The sequence below is a fragment of the Patiria miniata genome, unplaced genomic scaffold (genome assembly GCF_015706575.1).
Source record: "Patiria miniata isolate m_02_andy unplaced genomic scaffold, ASM1570657v1 HiC_scaffold_7, whole genome shotgun sequence".
Classification (NCBI taxonomy): Eukaryota; Metazoa; Echinodermata; class Asteroidea; order Valvatida; family Asterinidae; genus Patiria; species Patiria miniata.
In genome coordinates, this window is record NW_024037074.1 from 16436147 (window position 1) to 16456598 (window position 20452).

At 41.4% G+C, this 20452-nt stretch overlaps 1 protein-coding gene across 9 annotated transcripts in view; it reads left to right on the forward strand.

The window, feature by feature from the left end:
* LOC119745743 overlaps positions 1-20118 on the forward strand; it is a 36354-nt gene extending 16236 nt beyond the window's left edge. For 4 of the 9 annotated variants that reach the window (XM_038222303.1, XM_038222304.1, XM_038222306.1 and 1 more), the window contains 9 exons: positions 1722-1783; positions 3825-3862; positions 4694-4730; positions 9060-9091; positions 11327-11394; positions 11955-12041; positions 12242-12385; positions 12680-12816; positions 13248-20118. In XM_038222303.1, the coding sequence (XP_038078231.1) occupies positions 11374-11394; positions 11955-12041; positions 12242-12385; positions 12680-12816; positions 13248-18456 (5598 nt within the window). In that variant the 5' untranslated portion in view covers positions 1722-1783; positions 3825-3862; positions 4694-4730; positions 9060-9091; positions 11327-11373 and the 3' untranslated portion in view covers positions 18457-20118. The remainder of the gene's footprint in view (positions 1-1721; positions 1784-3824; positions 3863-4693; positions 4731-9059; positions 9092-11326; positions 11395-11954; positions 12042-12241; positions 12386-12679; positions 12817-13247) is intronic. The other 5 variants (XM_038222305.1, XM_038222309.1, XM_038222302.1 and 2 more) reach the window with 4 other exon arrangements.
* Positions 20119-20452: the final 334 nt, after the last annotated feature.

A 20452-nucleotide genomic window follows, 5' to 3' on the forward strand; every position in this document is an offset into this window, starting at 1 on the left:
TTGTTTTCCACTGCGGTAGGAGTGCTGGTTTGCATCTCTGTTGAACATGCACAAGTACGTACTGCAATCATCACCTTATAGTCCCAATCACTGACACGTCTCGGTCAATTTCTTCCGGGCATCTTGCGGCCTTATCAGCACTCCCAGCCAATTTCCCCCCCCCCCCCCTTAAGGTTTCATATCTTGTTCATCTCCACTCCGTGCCATTTGCTAATCTCCGGCTTCCAATCAGCGATATTGCTTGATTGAATAACCTGTTTTGGGGGTTTACTTGGTGGAGTGTAGATTAAACTGAAACATGTTCAGGGATTAGTAATCGTCATTCATGGGCACACTTCAAATGTTGACGCTACAAGTACATGTAGAACCACTGCTAACTTGTTAACTTTTTTTCTCTGATAGTGAATCATTGCATACCTACTCATCTAATTCTTGTATTGGATATCCTAATGGCTGAAAATGGCATTAAAGTTTTCCTAAAATAGTTAAATAATAGTTATAATTGGTACACTATGAAAAGTTACTACCTCGCACTCTGCTGTTATATTTACTGAAAATTAAAAAAAAAAAATACGAGGTGTTAACGAATGAAAATGACGTACATTTACTGCTGTGCTGTGAAACCAACTGCTGTATTAACTTCGCAAAGCTGCTTCTGTCTATCAAGTTATTTTTCTCCAATAATCGTGGAATGATTTTTATTCATGCTCGTAACAATCACATCGTAGTAAATTTGTTTAACCCACTTCCTTGAGAAACTCACTGTTGAGGTGTTAATATCCCAAACTAGACATAGATGGTGAATGACATATTTTCTGCAGATGTTCCTTTGGAATTGTGTACACGTTGCATGAGGTGGCTTGCATTTGTAATGCTTTGTGTTGTTTTATAACCCATCACAAGGATAGAACCTGAAAAAAAAATACACAGTAGAGATCACACACTCTTTGGTGTAGGTTTATAGAAGTGAAGCCAATGAACATTTCCACCGAGGGAGAAACATGAGGAAATAAAAAGTTGAGGGGGTTTTGGATCCGATGGGGGCAGGTTCGAAAGCTGTTGACATAAAACGTACAGTGGGAAGCTTGGTGGTTTTGGAGTTAAGTCACTATGATTGCACAAAGATGCTTTCAGTTGGAGAAAGACCCACTTGTGGCATGACACATGGTTCCCTGCCATAAGCTGCCCCAGTTTAACATGAAACCAGGCTGTTGATGACCAGTGAAGCACCGACACGTATTATGGGCTCCGTGCACCAACAAGAGAGGGTGTTTTTTTTTACCACTTACGAGAGCCCTGTGGACTGGTGCGAAGTACGCACGACTTTGATCGTGCACAAAGCCAAAGCGTCTTCGCGTGAGCGTCAGGCATCATCGGCGATGCATTTGAGTGTCTCTCAATGTGGTCTCCCCTAACTCTCCCTTTCATACAGTTGAGGGGGTACTTGTGCACGGAGCCCATAGGCTTGTTTCAAGCATGTACAAATGTCATATTAGTGTTCTACATACACACAGTTCAATGCAAGTCGCCACCTCACCATTAGTTTTGCACCTGAACTTGCCCCTTCATTTCGTAAAAAATCCTTTGTCCTCTTTCCAGATTTGTTTCATTAGGCTTTGCATGGATGCATTGAAAAACCATCTCCTAGTCCATATAATGAGATAGAGAGACAGACAACCACTCGTTATTCTAACGGCAAAGTGTCCTCATTTCTCTTTCAGGCCCAGCACTGCCTCCAGATCATGGCCAGAGATAAGAATTAATTTGGTCTCTTGACTTTCACGTATGCCACTTGTTTTGTTTCTGTTTGTGTTTACGATGATCATAACGTGGTCATTTTAATGGATATTTATAACATTTTGCTTGGATGAGCTTCGTATCGTATTATTAACCCATCCGTTGGTCCTAACCCTTCACTTTTTCCCTTTCCATCATCTGGCTGCCTTGCATGACGCATGATTTGTTTTGTTTTTTTCTTTTCAAAAGCGTCCACTCATTCATCCACGTTTATCCATCTTTCGGTATGTTTGTCCTGTTGCCGTGTTTCCTCACTTTAGTCCATCTTAAACTTTTACAAGTTTCCACAAGCATCTTTCAAGTTTCTGTCTGTCTGTCGCATCTATCTGTCTAGAATACTGAAACAGTCTGTTGGTTCGTTGCTGTTTTTGTTCACTTTTGCTGTCAACCTCATCGTAACAACGCTGTAATCCCACAAATTTGACATCTTGTAACTTAAAGGTAATATAAAACATTTGCAAACATCAAAAAACAAAACTACCACATTATAATGAAATACCTTACTTGGCTGTACATGAGTAATATTCTCAAGCATCCTGTCAAATCATGGCACCTGGTGGGCTGTCATTTTCAAGAAAAGTGGAATTTATGTTTTAATTTCCAACGATGGTCGGCCGACAGTCATTGGAAAAAAAACTGACTTTTTTCAAATACTGCCCTCAGTTTACCAAACTTACTTAGTCCACATTTTGTTTGCAATCTGGTTACACATCCTTGAACTGGTGCAAGCCAGCTAGTCTAGTTTCCTGACCTGACAATTGGCCGACGTCTATAAATTTGCTCCATTTCATCTGAAGTAGGGTCGGGGAACCAGACTATAAGATACTAATCCCCAAATCCATCGATTTCTGAAAATTACAGCAAAAGCAAATGTTGGATATTACTTTTATAATACAATGTACACTTTAGATAACTTGTCTGACAAAAATCACAGGGCTGCCACGTACATGTACATCTACGTAGAATTTAATTGACAAATTTGTTTTTAGATTAACAATCCTGTCTGTATGTTTTGTTGATTTCTGTAATCCCATTCACACTTGCTGAGCCATTAGGAACATTTGATAAAAAAATTCTATACCTGAACCTTTCTTAAAAACCACTCATCTTTTGATTCCACCATGAACCCCCCAGCAAACGCAAAGTTTCAATGTAACTAACCGTCTGTATATATTCTTCAGTCAATTCATCTTTTTATGAACCGTACTCCAGAAAATTTTAGGCCATTTTCTTTAATAAAAAGAGGAAATATTTAAAAAAAGAATGAAGATGAGTTAAAGGTACATGTACTTGTATAGTTGCTCTGGGAATTCAGATGTTAGAATCAGATTAGAGCTAACCAGAATTTGGGGGTCCATGAAATCCGACAATTCTTAGTGCCTCGTTCAGCCATCGAATAGTCATCACAACTTTCATGACTAATCCGCCTAATCAAAATATCCTCCATCTCTGTTGTTTATCAACACTTAACAAGCACTTCTAATTGTTTTAAAGTAAAGAAACGTCTCCACTATAGACTAGTAAACTAGGATACATGTATGAGCAGACAAATTGCTGGACAAATGGCCCTGAAAATTTTCTCAGTACCGGTATGTGGACAAAGTTTTGTCATGAAAATGTACACATACAGTCACCCCCTTGCGACAACCGTAGCATTTGAAACCATACTGTCTAAGTATGCATTGTCTGTCTCCGCATAATCACTGTAGCGTTGTCAAACCATCTATTCCTTGCCTGCCTTTCCACTTCACAACCGTAGCTTTCATCCTTGTCTTGTCCGCTCACTAACACCCCAAACTAATTAACCATCCCTTGTGTAATAAATGGTTCACTCAGCTGGCCATTAGCCTCTTGTTTGTCAAAGCACAGTCGTTTAGTTTTTCCTTTCTCAATCAAAAACATGCATGCTTTAACTAACAGCGATAGCCAAACTAGCCTTACAAATTAAGCCAGTTATGTGGACGTCTTCGAATCCTTGACGACATGTTGTTTTTTTTTGTTTCTGCATTTTCTTGTATTGCCCACAGTAACGTCATGCCAGCTTGATAGATCCACTTTCCTTCAGGTACTTTTTTTTTTGTTAAAGGGAATCTGTCTTACCATCAAATACCTTCAAAACATTTCTCAGACTTTTTTTTCGGAGAATGTAACCTTCAATTTTCACCACATGGGTTTCGTTTCTTTGTTCTATGAGAGTTTAACTAGCTGAGAGTCACATGCCTCAGTTTGGTTTGGTTGTTGATGCCGTCGCAAGTTTTTGCATGAATAGTGGCGATTGTTGTCAGTTCACATTTTCTTGTTTCTTTTTCTGAATTTTTTTCATGCATTTTTTTTTTTGTACATTTAGGATTTTATCTAAGCTTGGGGAAATGAAATTAGTAAAATAATCAGTAATAAATCAGTATTGATGTCTTGTGATAGTTGAACAAAGAATGCAAATTGTAAATGTGTATGTAAACAGTGTCAGTCGGTGACTTGGAAATGTTTTTGAAATGTGGCACAATTTAAAAATAGGATATTGACTAAATAGAAACTAGTTTACACACTTTCCTTTTCCAGTGTTATTTGCTTAACTCGTAAACTTGATCATGAAATGCCGTGAGCGAATTACGCAATAAAATACGGTCGTTGTCATTGCGTTAGGTACCTAGTGCAACTGGTTGATTTGATCCACGGTATGTGTGAATGTGTGGTGAATTTGGGCGTTTGCCAGCATGAACGTGTATACATGTAGACCATACTACCGTATGTCTGTGCCGTTTTGCATGGCGTATGAATGGTAACCGTTTGTCCATCCGTTCGGTCTGTCTATTTGTTCGTCCCAAGTTTTTTTTTGTTATTTTGTGGTTTGCTTTCTTCCAATTAACGGTTGGCTGACAACACTTTTGACTTTCAGACGATGCAATCATCACAATATGCTCGTACAGGATGAGGTAACATTTCCGACAAGTCCTTTACCATTGCACTTTGTAAACATGTAACATTTTTAAATGTTTCAGTACACTTTTCCCCGGAGTTGAAAAACAAGGGTGTGTTTTTTTTTTATTGGAAGAATCCATTTTACTGCTTTTTGTCCTTTTCTTGTGTTTAACAAGTTTTAAAATAAATTTCACCTAAAAAAAAGAGGGAAGAGTTTGGGTGCATTTTATTTGAAGGAAAAACAAGTTGGGACTGGTATGTTTTTTTTCACTAGTTCAGAGCAAGGCATGAGTGCGTAGTGATCACAAGTCTGAACCATATAGATGCTGTTTTTATACTTGTGTGGTTTTTTTTTCCTTTTTTTTTTTTTTTTTTTTTTTTGCAAGTGGCATTTGTTAAGGTGACAGGGGGCCGGGATAGCGTTTTGGTTCAACTTGGGAGTACTTCTTGTGTTCAGTACTTTTCGGTTCCGATTCAGTGAAGCTCTTTTAGAGTCTCAGTTATTTTTTTAGTCAATCTTGCACTCTTTTTTGCTGCTTGATAATGCTTGTTGCTATGTAGATTAACTGATTCTTAACAGTTTTTGATATGGTTGCATTGATTGGAAAAAAAACCTGTTATGCTGATTTGAGGTCAACTAATTGATAATAATTGATTTTTACACATGTACATACCCCGTATTTGGCACTGCAGATTGCTCACTGTTGCTAGGTTATAGCGCCCCCTATTGTCAGTGCATGGTTAGGGGCTTTAAATGCGCAGGAGCAGTTTGCAGTGCCCTAAATACATCAAGTCTTGATTCATTTGTGTTTTTTAGAGATTGAGAAAAAAAACATGGCAAAACTTCCGATTTTACTATACTGATTGCAACTTGCAGCGTTTCCAATCAGTTCGTTCGAAATCCACTGCACATACCCTGTGCATCACAATCATGCTAGTGTGAATGGAAGAAAGTGCAGCTGCTATTTTGCTTTATGCTAATGAGACCTTTCAGCTAGTTGCTACTTTGTCTGCGAAATTGATTCTAAATTGACAATCAATCATTAGAATGGATGTGTGGCCACATCTGCAGCGAAAATACAAGGTGCAAAACAGCTGCTATGGTAATCCAGGGAAAGGCCAATTGCTACAGTAGCTGTGAATCTGTTCGGAAACATGTTCATCTTTTAAATACCGAACAGATCCAAAGAAGTCTAAATTCACACATGATATTTCAGTAATTGTAATATGAATGAGAAAGTCTGTTGCAGCATATTTTTATTACTCACCCAAAAAGTTTGAGCCAAATTGAGATCTTAATTGTGATTCGTATTGCAATAACTACTATGTTGAAAAAAAAATGAAAATTTTGTCTCAAGACAAAAATCCTATTTTTCATACCAAAACTATGGTACAGAGGAATACGGCTCAAAGAACAATGTATTTTTCGTTCTTGTTTGTGGCTATTTTGCTTAAGATAATTGTTAAGCTCAGAGCCTACATGTACAACATGTAAAATCCTTAGCAGTGCTTTGTATGTAAACCTTTCGAAGGGAAATTTTTGCCATGTTTTTTTTTTCTTTTTTGTAACGAGTTAGACAGCAAATGCCATCCTATCATGCATGAGACATTGACATCCAATTCCTTGATATGAAGATTGTAAACTGCCAAGGTAGTTTTCACCTTGTGTGCCAAATTCCTCAAGATTTCCTCATTTTGTTGATTTCATTCTCCTGGCTTGTTTATTATTTATTTTTTTCCCCTCAAATAATTCTTGGCAGACATCCACTAACCCATAGTCCTTCTGCTTCTGAAATCACATCTTTATAATTAAACCAACAAAACATTTATACATATATAGCGTCTTTGTTTTTTCAAGGTGTGGATGCTTCTTTGTGTTCTTTTGTTGTGCTCTGACCTTTTTTTATATGATTTTATCCCATAAATACGACAGTTTTATTATGATATTGTAGACCTTCAAAGGGAATGCGGTCCATCGGTATCAAGTAGTGGATTGAACTATCTCTTAGATTTTTTAACAGTTCACGCTCATACATACATGGCACCTTAACACAGTGATCAGAGTCAATCTACCTGGTGGGGTAACTTAAGCCTTTTCACACTAGACAAATCACGGGGTTGACGCGGGGATGACGCAGGGTTGAACACATGCAGCGTTTCTCACTTGAACATTTTCATCCCTGCGCCAACCCTGCGACAAGCCTGAGATTGATTTCGCCCCGGGTTGAACTCAGACCAGGGTTGAGATTTGTAACCCTGGTTAAAATTCTCGCCAGGGTTCAAAACAGTAGTAACCGAGCGAAATAAAGTTGGTTTGCATGAAACAAGTGTGAAACGATGTGGGGTTAAACGCGGGGTTGAAAAATCAAAAACTCAACCCAGGGCGTCACCGAGTTCACCCAGGGTTGAGTTCAACCCGGGTTGAGAGGCTCTAGTGTGAAAAGGCCTTTTGGTGTTTGGGGGAAATAGAGTGCAGCCCTTAACCTTAAGGCCAATGCTGTACTGTCTCCACGTTTCCAAATCATTATAGTGAGAAAAGACCCCAAAAATGCTTGTTTTGTCAACCTTTGCCCCATAACACCAATCCAAAGTTACTCTGCTTCTCAAATTGACACCAGATTAAACACCAAGTCCATGTCGGTTGAGTGTGTGATGTCTTTCAATCTGTCCGCTTGCAACTCTCTATTCCTTTTCCTTCTTTTGTTTTACCGTTCGTACCAGTTTCGTCTCCACTTTAAACATCTCTGTCATGTACATGTAGCTCTGTCATAAACTCACCAATTTAAAGACAAGTTTATCTGAGGGAGACGCCAACACGCAGCCTTGCCTCAAAATCAGACCATTTATTTCACCATCTGTGGTATTTTGCCAGTCCATTTTTTAATTCTTACCCCCATGTGGAGTTTAAAACAAACCTCTATTCTATAACTTGTCTGTTCTGACATGCTCTTTGTTTAAAAAAAAACTGCACGGCAAATGTGATGGTGCTTGTTTGAAAATGACACCGTGATCCACTCGCTTGTTTGCTGTTCGGATATTCTCGATAAAACCATCTGTGTAATGTACAGTATGTGGCTGGGACTTAGGCTGCCTGCTCGGTAACTGATGTGGGCAGGATGTATTCACATTAATGTCAAATGTTCAGAACGTAGAAATGTACAACATTTATCATTGGTTGAATGAGTAACTTTGGTTTGCGTTCACACTGCACTTGTACATGCACATTTTGCGCAAATGGCGCATCAAATTTTAACAATTTTCCACTGGATCAGTTGAGCATTTAACATACATGTGAATATGTCCTGCCGTTTTAGTTTTGACGGCATGTAACGTCAACTTTAATACTGCGGTAAGTAGATTTTTAACACAGGAGCACCGGCAGGAAGGAGAGACGTTACGACTTTCTGTCTCTGTTTTTTATTGTACTCACTTGGATTCATATATTTCACAGTGAAATAGAAATAGGGGTTATATTTTTTTATTAAAACAAAGTTATCAGCATTTTTTAGCAGATTGACATGAACCCATTTTGGCAGACATACATGTCAATAGTGGAGTACCATTGCACACATGCAAACAGTAGTCATGCACTTTAAACTAACACTCAAGTAGCATTTTTTAGGTTCTTGCCAAGAAATGCATCAAAATTAGGAATCCCATGTAAGCATATGAATTTACACATTCCTTAGGGGAAGAAGCAATAGATAAACTCTGGCTTATGTATGTGGCTTTTGAACAATGTCAGCTGCCGTGATGGTCGTGTATCCAAACTTGTCTGAAGACACTGTAACTGAACACTGAATGTTCATACCTATCAACGATCCACTATCTGGTAAATTGAAACCGTTTCAGCACCCCACTATCGATTCTCAACAGAAGATCCCTTAACGAAATGACAGCACAGATTTACAAAAGGCCCATATCTTCAAAGAGCAACACCCGCCCTCCCCCAAACACACAAGCAAACAATTGAAATTTTACTCGCCTAGACAATCTGACTTATATCACCGCCTGAAAAGAAGATGATCATTCCACATATCACATAACTAAGTGCTGAAACCCTCCGCAGCTGCCAAAAGAAAATAAACGATTTCAGTGCGAAGACGCCACTAAACATTCCAAGTCCCGCTACAGTTCCTGTCAACGCCGTGCTGATACATGTAGGTACACTACTGGGTAAAATAACAGGAACACCATTTATTTGCAAACGCCTCCTAGTCAGCTTAGCGAATTGCATGAATAGGCAGTCAGAAAGCTAAAACCCACGCAAGCAATTTTAACCCCCCCCCCAAAAAAAGTCTGTCTGATTGATTCACCTGACTTCTCTCCCTTATACTCCACAGCGACCATTCTCGCTCCGAGACCTAGACTCACGGTAAACAGCACACATACCGTCATTTTAAATGCTTACTTGCCTTGTCTGAATTTCTGCACTCTTTTTAACATTTCAGTGTAATCAAACTTTAATTAAAAAAAGTGGTGAACACGTAGTTTCCAGGTTCCAGTCAAGTGTGAACATTTTCATAAGGGAGCCGGATGGACTGATGTTATTTTTCATTCATGTATCTCCCTTTGTGCTTGAATTTTTTTCCCCAGTAGTTTGGTTATGTCGTACGTGGTGTTATTTTGTGTTTTAATAACTGGGTGTCTTTATTAAAATCATTTTCTAAGGTTGCAATGCGTTAAGCATCATTGGTACAACTTTCCGATTTTTTTTTTTCAGGGGGTTTCAAAATGGTTTTTAGTTTATTCAAGACACTGGATAACAACTGTTTGCCATTTGATGGGCTGCAAAGGCTCCTTTTGGGGGAAACAAACTTGGAATGCATTTGTGATGGCTGCATTTTGCTTTGGTACTGGTTCTCAAGTGCTTTGAAAATTTCTAAAATCCCTTATTAAAGTGACAAAAACGCATGGCGTAAATGGCGTTTTCCTTATGGAACGTCGGGGAAGAGATTTTGATTTTGAACCAGTTTTTGATAATGAATGTGTAACACATTGGAGAACCAGTTATAGCAATAATCATTGTGACCATTGCAGCAAATGTTCAAAACGATGCATTCTAAGTTCCCAAGGTTATAAGATCTGCGATTTGTTCAAGTCCCATACATTTGGTCTTTCTCAACGCCATAACAAATTCTCCAAATTACACAAACTAAAAAATGCAGTTGTACATTTTTGAAACCAAATGTCTTTTTTTCCTCACACATTAGAGATCTTTTGTCACAAAAGCCAAATATGACTTGAAGACATCCCTGATCTATCTGTACTGAGTGTTGCATTAGACAGCTCTTACAAGGAGTAAGAAATTCAAAAATGATTACACATAAAAAGGAATGTTAATTATGGAATAACTAATGATCACCAAAGGTTATTGGTGAGATACATGACTTTGAGATTTCTCATGCACCCTTGTGTTTCTCCTTTGGAGAGCTGTACAATGTATTGAAGCACTTACAATCATATCCTGTGAAGCATGTAAGGAATTCACCGTGCAGACGTGTATTAAACACGTTTCCATGTCATCTTCATGATCACTACTTCATTTACTTCAGCCAAGTTGCAAAAAGAGTTTGTAAAATCATGTTTTGTGGGATATGATTGGGCCAGTTCGTCAAGTGGCAAAAGCATTCAAATCCTTCAATGTCACTCAATATTAGGTTTTGCCCTTCACCGACGTATAAACACTGTATACTCAGTGTGTTACCTTCCAAATGAAATTTGGAAAAAAATCACTCGGGTGGGACTCGAACCCATGACCTCCTGCTTTCTAGTGCAGTGTCTTACCACTCGATCACCGAGCTTGTGGGATCGGTTGGCTGGTTCGAATCTGATGTACATAAACAGTGATTATACTGAGTATACAGTGTTTATACGTCGGTGAAGAGCTAAACCTAATATTGATTAACATCACCCCAAAGCAAATTCCATCTTATGAATAGTCCTTCCATGTCTTTAAAATCCAGTGTCTTGATGTGTGACCATACCTGGCAAATGTGTTGCCTTTTATACAAAGATTCCCGGATTTGTCCACAAAAAAAAACAAAGTGTAATTGGGTTTCTTTTTCTTTATTTGTATTGTAATGTTGTTCAGTGCAGCAATATTGTACCATGACCTGTATTCGAAACGGCTTCAGTAACGGCGATGAGGAAAAGAGAGCTGGATCTCGCATCTTGAATATTTTGTAATAAAAGTTGTGGCTTTGAACTGAACTTGTCTGTCAAACTGCAGACCCCTTAAAAAAGGTGGATACAGTTTTGCTGTACTGACAATACAGCATGTAGGTACTTTCCTAATCAATGGAGAAGTTTGCGTTGCTTTACTAAAACCGATTTTTAAAAAAATCTACCACTCATTACCACGGGTCTCAGATTGTACAATTTCATATTCCCTCCCTCTTAAAATTTAGTAGGAGCGGCAACTTTTTTCACGCCATTCCTAACAGAAGTGTTATAGCTGAACCCCAAACAGCAACTAGGTTTGGGGGGTTTGGAGTCGTATCGGCTTGTTGGTTTTATTTGGCATGATTGACCCTCGTTCCAGAGGGGAGTGAGATTCAAGCTGACTTTTATCCGTCTTTGGTTTGCTGCTTGCTCTTTCCTTTCCCAGGTTTAACCGAGCCGCTGCCCATCATCATCAAGTCCGATGGCTTGGGTATGGGACGCATGGAGATGGAGGTGAGATTTTTGTGTGATTTACTCAGTTTCTGCTTTGTTAATTACTCGGCCTACTGTCCTCCGAGTCACGGACTGACTGAGTCACCGAGTATAATCAATGTCCGAAACGGCCTTAAACTGCACAGTACTTGCCCTTGGTACACAAGACGGATGAAAGCGTCCAATTTAGACCTACCATCCAAAGATGTCCAGCTGAGACTGAGACGGTGTCCAAATTACTTGGCTACAGCTTGCAAATTACACAGAAGTCTATGTGAAGTGTCTGCAGCCACTTCCCATAGACCCGCGTGTAATTTCAAGCCTTGGCCAAGTAATTTGGATACAGCCTGACTAGTTGACTAGCTGCCAAACTTTCAAGTCCAGCTCAATATGGCAAGCCTACTCTTATTTTAATTTTAAATGGACTAGACTGGAATTTGAACCTGTGACCTGTAGACCACTGGACTGGCTCTCAACCAACTGAGCTTTCCAGCACTGTATTTGTGAACAGTCTCCAAATTTGCCAGCGTCCGTCTTCGAGAGGCACTAATCAGAAGTCCTTTTCTATTTTCTTGCCACAGTTGGAGCAGGCGGAGGAGGTCACTGGACACCGACGCAAGATGGAGGTGGAGAAAGAGGACACGGAAGAACTCCGTCAAAAATACAAAGTGAGATTACTGTGTATCTACTAAAAAAAGACGGACATTCTTTGTCATGGTTTCTAAGTGCATCTCTGCTATTTGATGTGTATTTCAGCTTAAAAATTTCATGAATAAGATTTAGTACTTGTCCAGAATTACTAAAATGATTTTTCAACATCGGACTCGGAGATGGTACATGTTAATGGATTGCATATGTGTTTTTCTAGGAGAACGCAGAGAAGGAGAAAGCCAAGGATGATGCCTTGTCAGAGATGAAGGCCAGCTACTACTGTGAACTCTGCAACAAGCAGTACAAGAAGCACACAGAGTATGAGAATCACATCAACTCATATGACCATCATCACAAGCAGGTAGGAGAATCACTTCAAATCATATATCCACAGTCTCAAATACAATGTAGGTACACGTATGAGAATCACACCAACTCACACGACCACCATCAGAAGCTGGTATAAAAATCAGTTCAAGTTATAAATCCACAGTCACAAATAGGTACATATATGAGAATCACATCAACTCGCACGACCACCATCACAAGCTGGTACAAGCTACACCTTCACATATACAGGTCTACAATGTTCAAACCTCATCAAAACTGTACCAAATTGATTTGGTTTTTCTTTTTCACAAAATGTGCACTGCAGCGCTTGAAGGACTTGAAGGCACGCGAGTTCGGCCGAACCGTTGGCTCAAAGATGAAGAAAGAAGAGAAGAAACGGCAGAAGGAGTTGAAAAAGCTACACGAGATGGCCCAGCTGAGAGCTCAGCCAGTTGACAAAAGGTACAAATAGAGGATTGCCGACTGGATGCTAGTGATTCTTGTTTATTAGCTGTGATGCTAAATCAAAACTACCCACAAGACTTGGCAAATATTATTGTTATCTGATTTTTTGATTAAGCAATCTGAATAAACTCCTTGTACAATTTCGTCTTCAAGTGAAATAAATTCAAACTCAAATTCCTTACTGAACAATTGGACACAGAATCTGTCATTAATTGGAGTTCCGATTTAAAGTGCACCATCTGGAAGATACTTTTGTTTTGGTCTGATTGTCCCATGATTAAACAATGTTGTCCCAAGAGTAACCAATCTTTACATGAGTTTGTATAATGTTGTCTTGCCGTTTGTGCACAGAGATGCTAAACTGAACTTAACATCAGAATGCTTCAACTGCTCTAAAAATGCCAAAAATCTTTTGGTTTGTTTTTCAGTGCCAGCAACGGAGGTCACAAGATGGCAAAGAAGGGGAAAGGGGAAGGCAAGCCAGCTTCTTGCGAGTCAGGAGGGGGATGGAACAGTGTGCCGCCACCTAACATCTACGACCCCAAACCAGGCATAGAGGGTCAGGGAGATGGCAACTCCAGGACAGAGACGGAAGATACTTCACACAACAAACCACAAGTGACAGCTGACAAGAAGCAGTCTGGCCCACAGGAGAGGGAGACGCGGGGGAAGTCACTCGCTCGGAAGCGTCTCATGGCCTTCGCTCAGGAGAAGAAGCTGTCGCCCAGTCGGCAGGAGGAGCTTGATAACGCCAACAAGCAGAACAACTTCTCGTTCAGCTTCTCCAAGAAAACTCTGACGAGGATAGCGACAACATCGGTCTTTGAAGGTGATCAGACAAATGCTACTCAAGGGAATGACTCTGAGAGCACAGCTGAGTCTACATTGCTAGACGATTGTCCAGCAAAGAGCACCAGAAAATCCAAAAAAGTGAAGATAAACCGCTCGTTTGGTGCAGACCAACCAGGTTCGTCCAATGCAAGTGGAAAGGTGAATCATGTAGCCTTCATCAAAGCGGAAAAGATTTCAGAGCAAACGGAGACAGCTAAAACTGAGACAAAGGCTACAAAGGCAAATGCAAAGGTTACCAAATATAAAACGGGTGAGTGTCCTTCACAAAACGGACCCAGCATCCCAAAGAAGCCCGATGAAAAGGCAGCCAACAAAAAAGTGAAATCTAACAGCAATAAACCATGCAATGAAGTAAGCAATTCCACAGAGGCAGAGACTGATGCTAAGAATGAACTGAAGGATCATGCCAGCCTTAGTGATGCCACTCCCAAACCCCAAAGAACTAAATCCCATAACCCATCATGTCAAACAAAGGACAGCCAACCTGCTGCTGCTACTCCACAAAAGCAAAGTCCAAGTGAAAACACAACGACATCAAAAACTCTAGCGTCATCAACAGCAAAAGAAGGCAATGGGGTGACTAAAACAAATTCTGTTGAAGCACCTGAAGTAACTTGCGTTGTAAAAAAGGAGCCAGGCACAGAGGAAACGGTTGATACAAACGAGAAGAAAATGGATGGAGTATGTGTCGGTGGTTGTGGCAATGATGAAGAGAATACAAATAAGGAAGAGGACCGTTCCTTAAAGCCAAGCCAAGAAAGCACTGCTTCTCACGAGGCTACTTCATCTCAGGCGGATAGTAAGCCACCTATTTTTCCTGTTTTAGAAAAGGTTGATGAGGGTTACCTTGCAGTTCGAGGACAAGATGACGTAACAACTTTACCCTGGCCAATGGAGATGATATGCTACACTCAGACAGAACCTGTGATATCATTTAGTGTAAATCCCTTGCATTTTGAGTTTAGAAAGCTTGTAAACAAAAACAGCACTGACTCTGGGGACAAAGTGGACAAATCGACAGCAGCGCCTGGAAGTAAGGTGGAGCAAAGCAACCAGGATCCAAACCCCTCTCTGGGTGGCAAAATTTCAGAAGTTGATAATAGCCAACCTGTCAAAGATCTCACTGAAAATCCCAAAGATTCATCTGATCGGAGGCATGCCAAGAAACGAAAGAAGCGGAGGAGAAAGAGGAGGCGTTCCAACAGATCAGGTCACTCTCGAAGCTCTGACCGCTCAGATGATGGGAGGAAGAAGCGACATCGATCTAAAAGCTCACATAATTATGATCGTTCGCATTCTCCAAGAAAGTCTAATGACGAAGAAGATAAATCAGGTACCTCTAATAGGAAGCACAAACGTAGACATAGGAAGCATTCTGCAAGTGACTACAGTTCTGATGATGATTACGACCGGCGTAGCAGACGTAGGAAGCGATCTCGTGACTACAGTGATGACTCACAGGAGTCTGATCACGAAAGACGTAGGAAATCGGAAAGACGGGATTCTAGTCGTAGGTCTCGTAGTCGCTCCAGATCTTACAGTGATGATGATCGTTCTTCTAGGAAGTCCCATAGGAGACGCAGTCATAGCAGACATCGAGACAGTGACAGCGATTCAGATTATGAAAGGTCAAGGCGCCATTCTCGAAGCAGACATAGTCGATCGAGATCTTGGTCCCGCTCAAGATCACGGTCAAATTCTCCCAGAAGGCATTCGGACTACAGGACCTCTACCAGATATTCTCGATCAAGAAGTCGATCACCTCTTTATCGAAGGTCACCTCTTTCAAGTAGACCCAGTACCAGGCCTGCAATACTTGACAAGCGCAAGGATGACACTGCGATGAAAGGAAGAAAACTTGATGAGTCAATAGGTGGGAAGATCTCAACAGGCTGCTCGAATCTAAAAGAAAGGGTGCGTAAAGCTTTAAAAGAGAGTATTGCCTCTGAACCTAGTCTGAAGACTGATAAACCAACTTCAGGAATCAGCACCAAGTCAAAGGAGAAGATTTCAGACCTTTTGCAAAATTTAGCAAACCTGGAAGACCAGACACAATTGACGAAGGGTGGAGGACTTGTGATAGAGAGTATGTCTTCTGTTGCTCCCAAACCTGTAAAAACATCCACTGCTGTAACTGGAAAAAGCCAGGATTCTGCTGTTGTGAAGATCAAAGGTGAAGAGGGTACAGCAAGTGATGATGAAGAAAAAGACAGTCCAAATGGAAAGTTAGGGAGTGTGTTTAAAGTTCCCTCTGTACCAGCTCCTAAGATCATGAAGACAACAAAACAAGAAGGAAAGAACCAGAGTGGGAATGAGGCAGTAGTTAAATCTTCACAAAAGAAAGATGAGTCCAGTAGCAAAGCAGACAGAAAATCCCCCTCACCACCATCCCAAACCAAAGACATGTCCATACCTCCAGAGGAAATGGAGAAATACCGCGAGCTCCAAGAGCAGGCAAGGCTTCACGTACAGCAACAGATGATGCAGTCCCAGGGACAGGTCCCTATGCAACAAGGAAGCCACCAAGGTCAGGCTGAGGAACAGCAACTTACCCATGGGATGCATATGATGCCCATAACCCAAGGAGAAGTTGACGGCCAACATGCTGAGCAGTATGTAGATCCTAGTCTGGGCCTTCAAGCCGCTCACCCAGGACTCCAAGGAACTCCTCAGGTTATCCAAGGCAACGAAACAGTGCCGCTCCAAGCAATCCAACAAGGTCAAGTGTTGGCACATGATCCGAACCTGGCAGCTGGTCGGATACAGTTACTCCCATCTCATCCTGGTCAAATGATTGTACGTCCTCCTGGTACTGTTTTAGCTGCACGTCCTGGTCTAATTCCTGGTCAGTTGGTTGACACTCGTACTGGCCAAGTTTTGGTCCGCCCTCCTACTCCAGTAATAAGTCCGCGCCCCGGTCAGCTGATAGATGCTCGCACTGGCCAAGTTGTTGCCCGTCCCCCTGGGCCAGTCATTGCACAACACCCTGCTCAGGTTGTAGATGCTCGTACTGGTCAAGTTTTAATTCGTCAACCTGGTCCAGTGGTTGGTCCCCGTCCAGGTCAGCTTGTAGATGCTCGCACTGGTCAAGTTTTAATTCGTCAACCTGGTCCAGTGGTTGGTCCCCGTCCAGGTCAGCTTGTAGATGCTCGCACTGGTCAAGTTCTTGTGGCACGTCCTGTACAAGTTTTACCTCCTCGTTCAGGCCAAGTTATCCTTGCCGCACCAGGTCAGCCTCAGCCAGTCAGCCTACCATCTCCAGGGCAAGAAATTCCTCGCCATCCCAGTCAGCCACAACTGTTGGTTCGAGAGACAGGTGAAGTTTTGGCAGCTGGACCAACCATAAGCCCTTCTCCATCAGTGTCCCCTGGTCCATCCCTGACCCCTGGTCCAGCCGTGACTCCTGCACCAATGTTTACGCCTGGACCTACACCAGGACCTGCCTTAACACCAGGAGCAATGTTGGCACATCGTCCAGGATTGCTACCAGGTCAAGTTCTAGCCTCAAGCCCCCAGTTGGCACCAGGTCAGATGTTACCTCCCAGACAATTTGTGAAAGTAGTCCCAGGTCAACCCCCAGTTTTGGTTTCAGAGGCTGAAGCAATGCTGGGAGTACAGCGGCTGCCAAGTCCAGCCGGGGTCCCTTTCCCTATACATCATATTCGTATCCCAGTTCCAGGTACTCAGGCTGCAAGTCCCATGATGGTTCCAGCTGGTTTCCCAGTCCGCATGCATCACGTCCGTACACCTTCACCCCAAGCTCATCAAATGCTACACACTCCTCCCCAAGCTCACCAAGTGCTACACACTTCTCCCCAAGCTCACCGAATGCTACACACTCCTCCCCAAGCTCACCGAATGCTACACACTCCTCCCCAGACTCTTGGTGTCTCCGAACAGCATTCCTCTTCACCAAGTCCTCAACCTGTATCTTCCTCAACCCCACAGCCTTCACTGTCACCCACCAGTCCTTTACTAGTCCAAGCACCCAGCCCTTCACTCGTGCAGATAGCCAGCCCAGGCCCTAACCCAAGTCCGATGCGGATGATGAGTCCAGTACCCATTGCCATCTCGCCCCCTGGCTTGCCTGTGAATGCCATGCGGATACCTTCCCCTATGCAGGTTCCTTCTCCAGTACCTGTGATGTCCCCAGTCCATGCACAGCCTGGACATCCTGGCGGCATTCCTGCAATGTTTGGTACACATTTACCTCCTGGAGTACCCCTTCAGAGTATGCTCCGTCTAGCTCACCCGTCAGTTCCACAGGCTGCTACATCGGTTGCCATGCCTGGCTTACCTCCCGGAGCTGTTCGTGTAACATTACCACCTGGGATGGCTCCGGGGATGGTAGGAGGTCCTCGTATAGCTTTGCCAGCAGGTGTTTCTATGCCAGGTGCTTTTGCTCTTCCAGGTGCCAGGATGGGCCAACCTGGGGCTGTCATCCCAGCAGCAGCCCAAGTCCCCGGAGTCCCAAGAATGGCCCTTCCAAGAGGCATGGTAGTTCCTGGGGGCATGGCTGTGCCAGGGTCTATAGCTGTACCCGGGGGGATAGCTGTGCCTCAGGGAAGACCCACTCCTGGTGGAGTTGCCATGCCACAGAGATTCTCACTTCCCAGGATGGTCCAAGTTCCAGGTATGAGGCCTGGCATGAGGCCTATGATGTTTGCTGCAGCTCCTGGTCTAAGACCACCTACAAATGCTGCAGCATCCTTACTTGGGAAGCCCATCTTCAAGCCAAGTGACAGGGGACCTGGAGGTCCTTCCCCATCGCCTGGTTCTGCATGAGAGGAGTAGCCAAATACTTTCATGGTAGTCTGGATAATGTTAGTATTAATTCAGCAACAGGTTCCAGTTTCACAGAACTCCCAAGCAAATGCTAGATGTTTCGTCAAGCAAATGAAATCTATCACAGCAGCTATGCACAACCCCTGAAATGTTGGTTGGTCTCTGTCTTTGCTTTAAGGTAGAAATATTGTGTTATTGTAGCTCTGTAAAATTGGCCCAAGGTCTTCGAGTATGTAGTTTTAGAGAGGCGTGCTGGGCCACCTTTATTCCCCTAAAGATTGTAAACTGGCATGTGTTTTTTTTTATTATTTAGTAGTTGGTTACCCAACACAAATTGACGAAAATGCTTTGTACATTTTAGTAAGGACTGTTTGTCAAAGTGATAATTATCATTGAGAAGTTAAGAAGCATTTGTCGGAAAAATTTACGTTGAACACATGATTTGATTTGAAAGTGGAAAAAAGACTCCATTTCCAAACTTGTCTAAAGTTTTTATTTCAATTGATAAAAGACCAGTCATACGCAAACAAAAAATATTTCTGAAAGCTGCACAATTATAGTTGCTGATTAATTGAGTGTGACATGGTGATACTATCCATGCATGCATTAGAACTTTTTAGTAAATTATTTTATTCAGTGTATAGAGGGGCCTCGTGTTTAATGTGCCACACACCACATATTAATTTAAGGATAATTTGTACATTTATTATGTATATTTATTTCAAATGAGTTGCAATACGTAAAAAAAAAATGAAGAGGTGATGTGTTGAAGGTCAGGCTAATGTGATGCCTCAAAAGTAGGGGTACAGTAACATGTATTTACAAATAATATGGTGCCAAAAAAAGTGCACATTTTTAACTTCTGCTTATTTTATGATTGTTGCAATTTTGCTTAGCATGTAGTGATTTTTTATAATCAGTTCTCTCCACCTCTCTTCCCCCCCCCCCCCAAAGGGTAAATGTATAGTTTAATACCACAGTGCACGCCTTTCCTTTCAAAAATAGCCATAAATAAGTTCGTCTTTTTTCATTGTTGTGACGTAGTGTAATTAGTGTGGGTAAAGACGTGCATCACTTGCACAAATTTTGCAGTTCAAATGTCAAGAAATATCATAGTTAAATTCTAAGTTGTCAACTTTTTCCTGACCTGCATACAGTGGCCATTTTGGGGATACTTTTGATGAACGGTTTTTAAAAAAAAAAATACTTTTAAAAATGTTTTTTATCCAGTTTCTTTTTCTGTAAACTCACGAGCTGCGGGGTTTGTTTTTTTTGGTGATAAAAAAAAACATAAAAATGAAAATTCACACATAAGGATTGTGACCTCCAATCATCTCTCCATTGATGTGTGCCCCAAACATGCAATACTTTCAAATACTTTCAAAATACCATTCTGGGGTGGTCAAAAGTCCACCGTTTCCAATTGAGCTTGCGGCACTGAAGTGTTGCGTACTACAAGAAAAGGTGACTTTCTGCTCAATTCTATGATTGAAAATAATTCATAAATTAGTTAACCCCAATTTTGTGTTCTCTACAAATGTACTATTTTTCTCAATAAAGCTTGCTACAAAAAAATAATGAATTTGTGCTTAACAAACGTTCAACTCTGAATGCTTGTGTTGTGAAAAGACTAAGCAGTGTATAGCAATTTGTAATGGAAACCTATCTGTCTGGCACTTTTTTTTTGTAGAATCCTGAAATTTGTCTCTTTAATAAAAAAGTTTTGGTCTTGATTAGCAAAGAAGTCATGTTTTTATTGTAATCCTTTGGTAGCTTTGAGCGATACCGTCTTTTGCATTCTGATCTTAAAATGGAATGTTAGTTGCTTTGCTTATCGGATTTCTAAACAAATAAATTGGAATGACACGATTCCTTCAAGTATGCGACGAGTTTCACCAAGAAACTTGCAAGCAGAACTTCTGTATGCATTATTGTAATAACATGTTTCTTAGAATATTAAGTTCATTTCAAGTCTCCATTAAATCAAAAATCATCA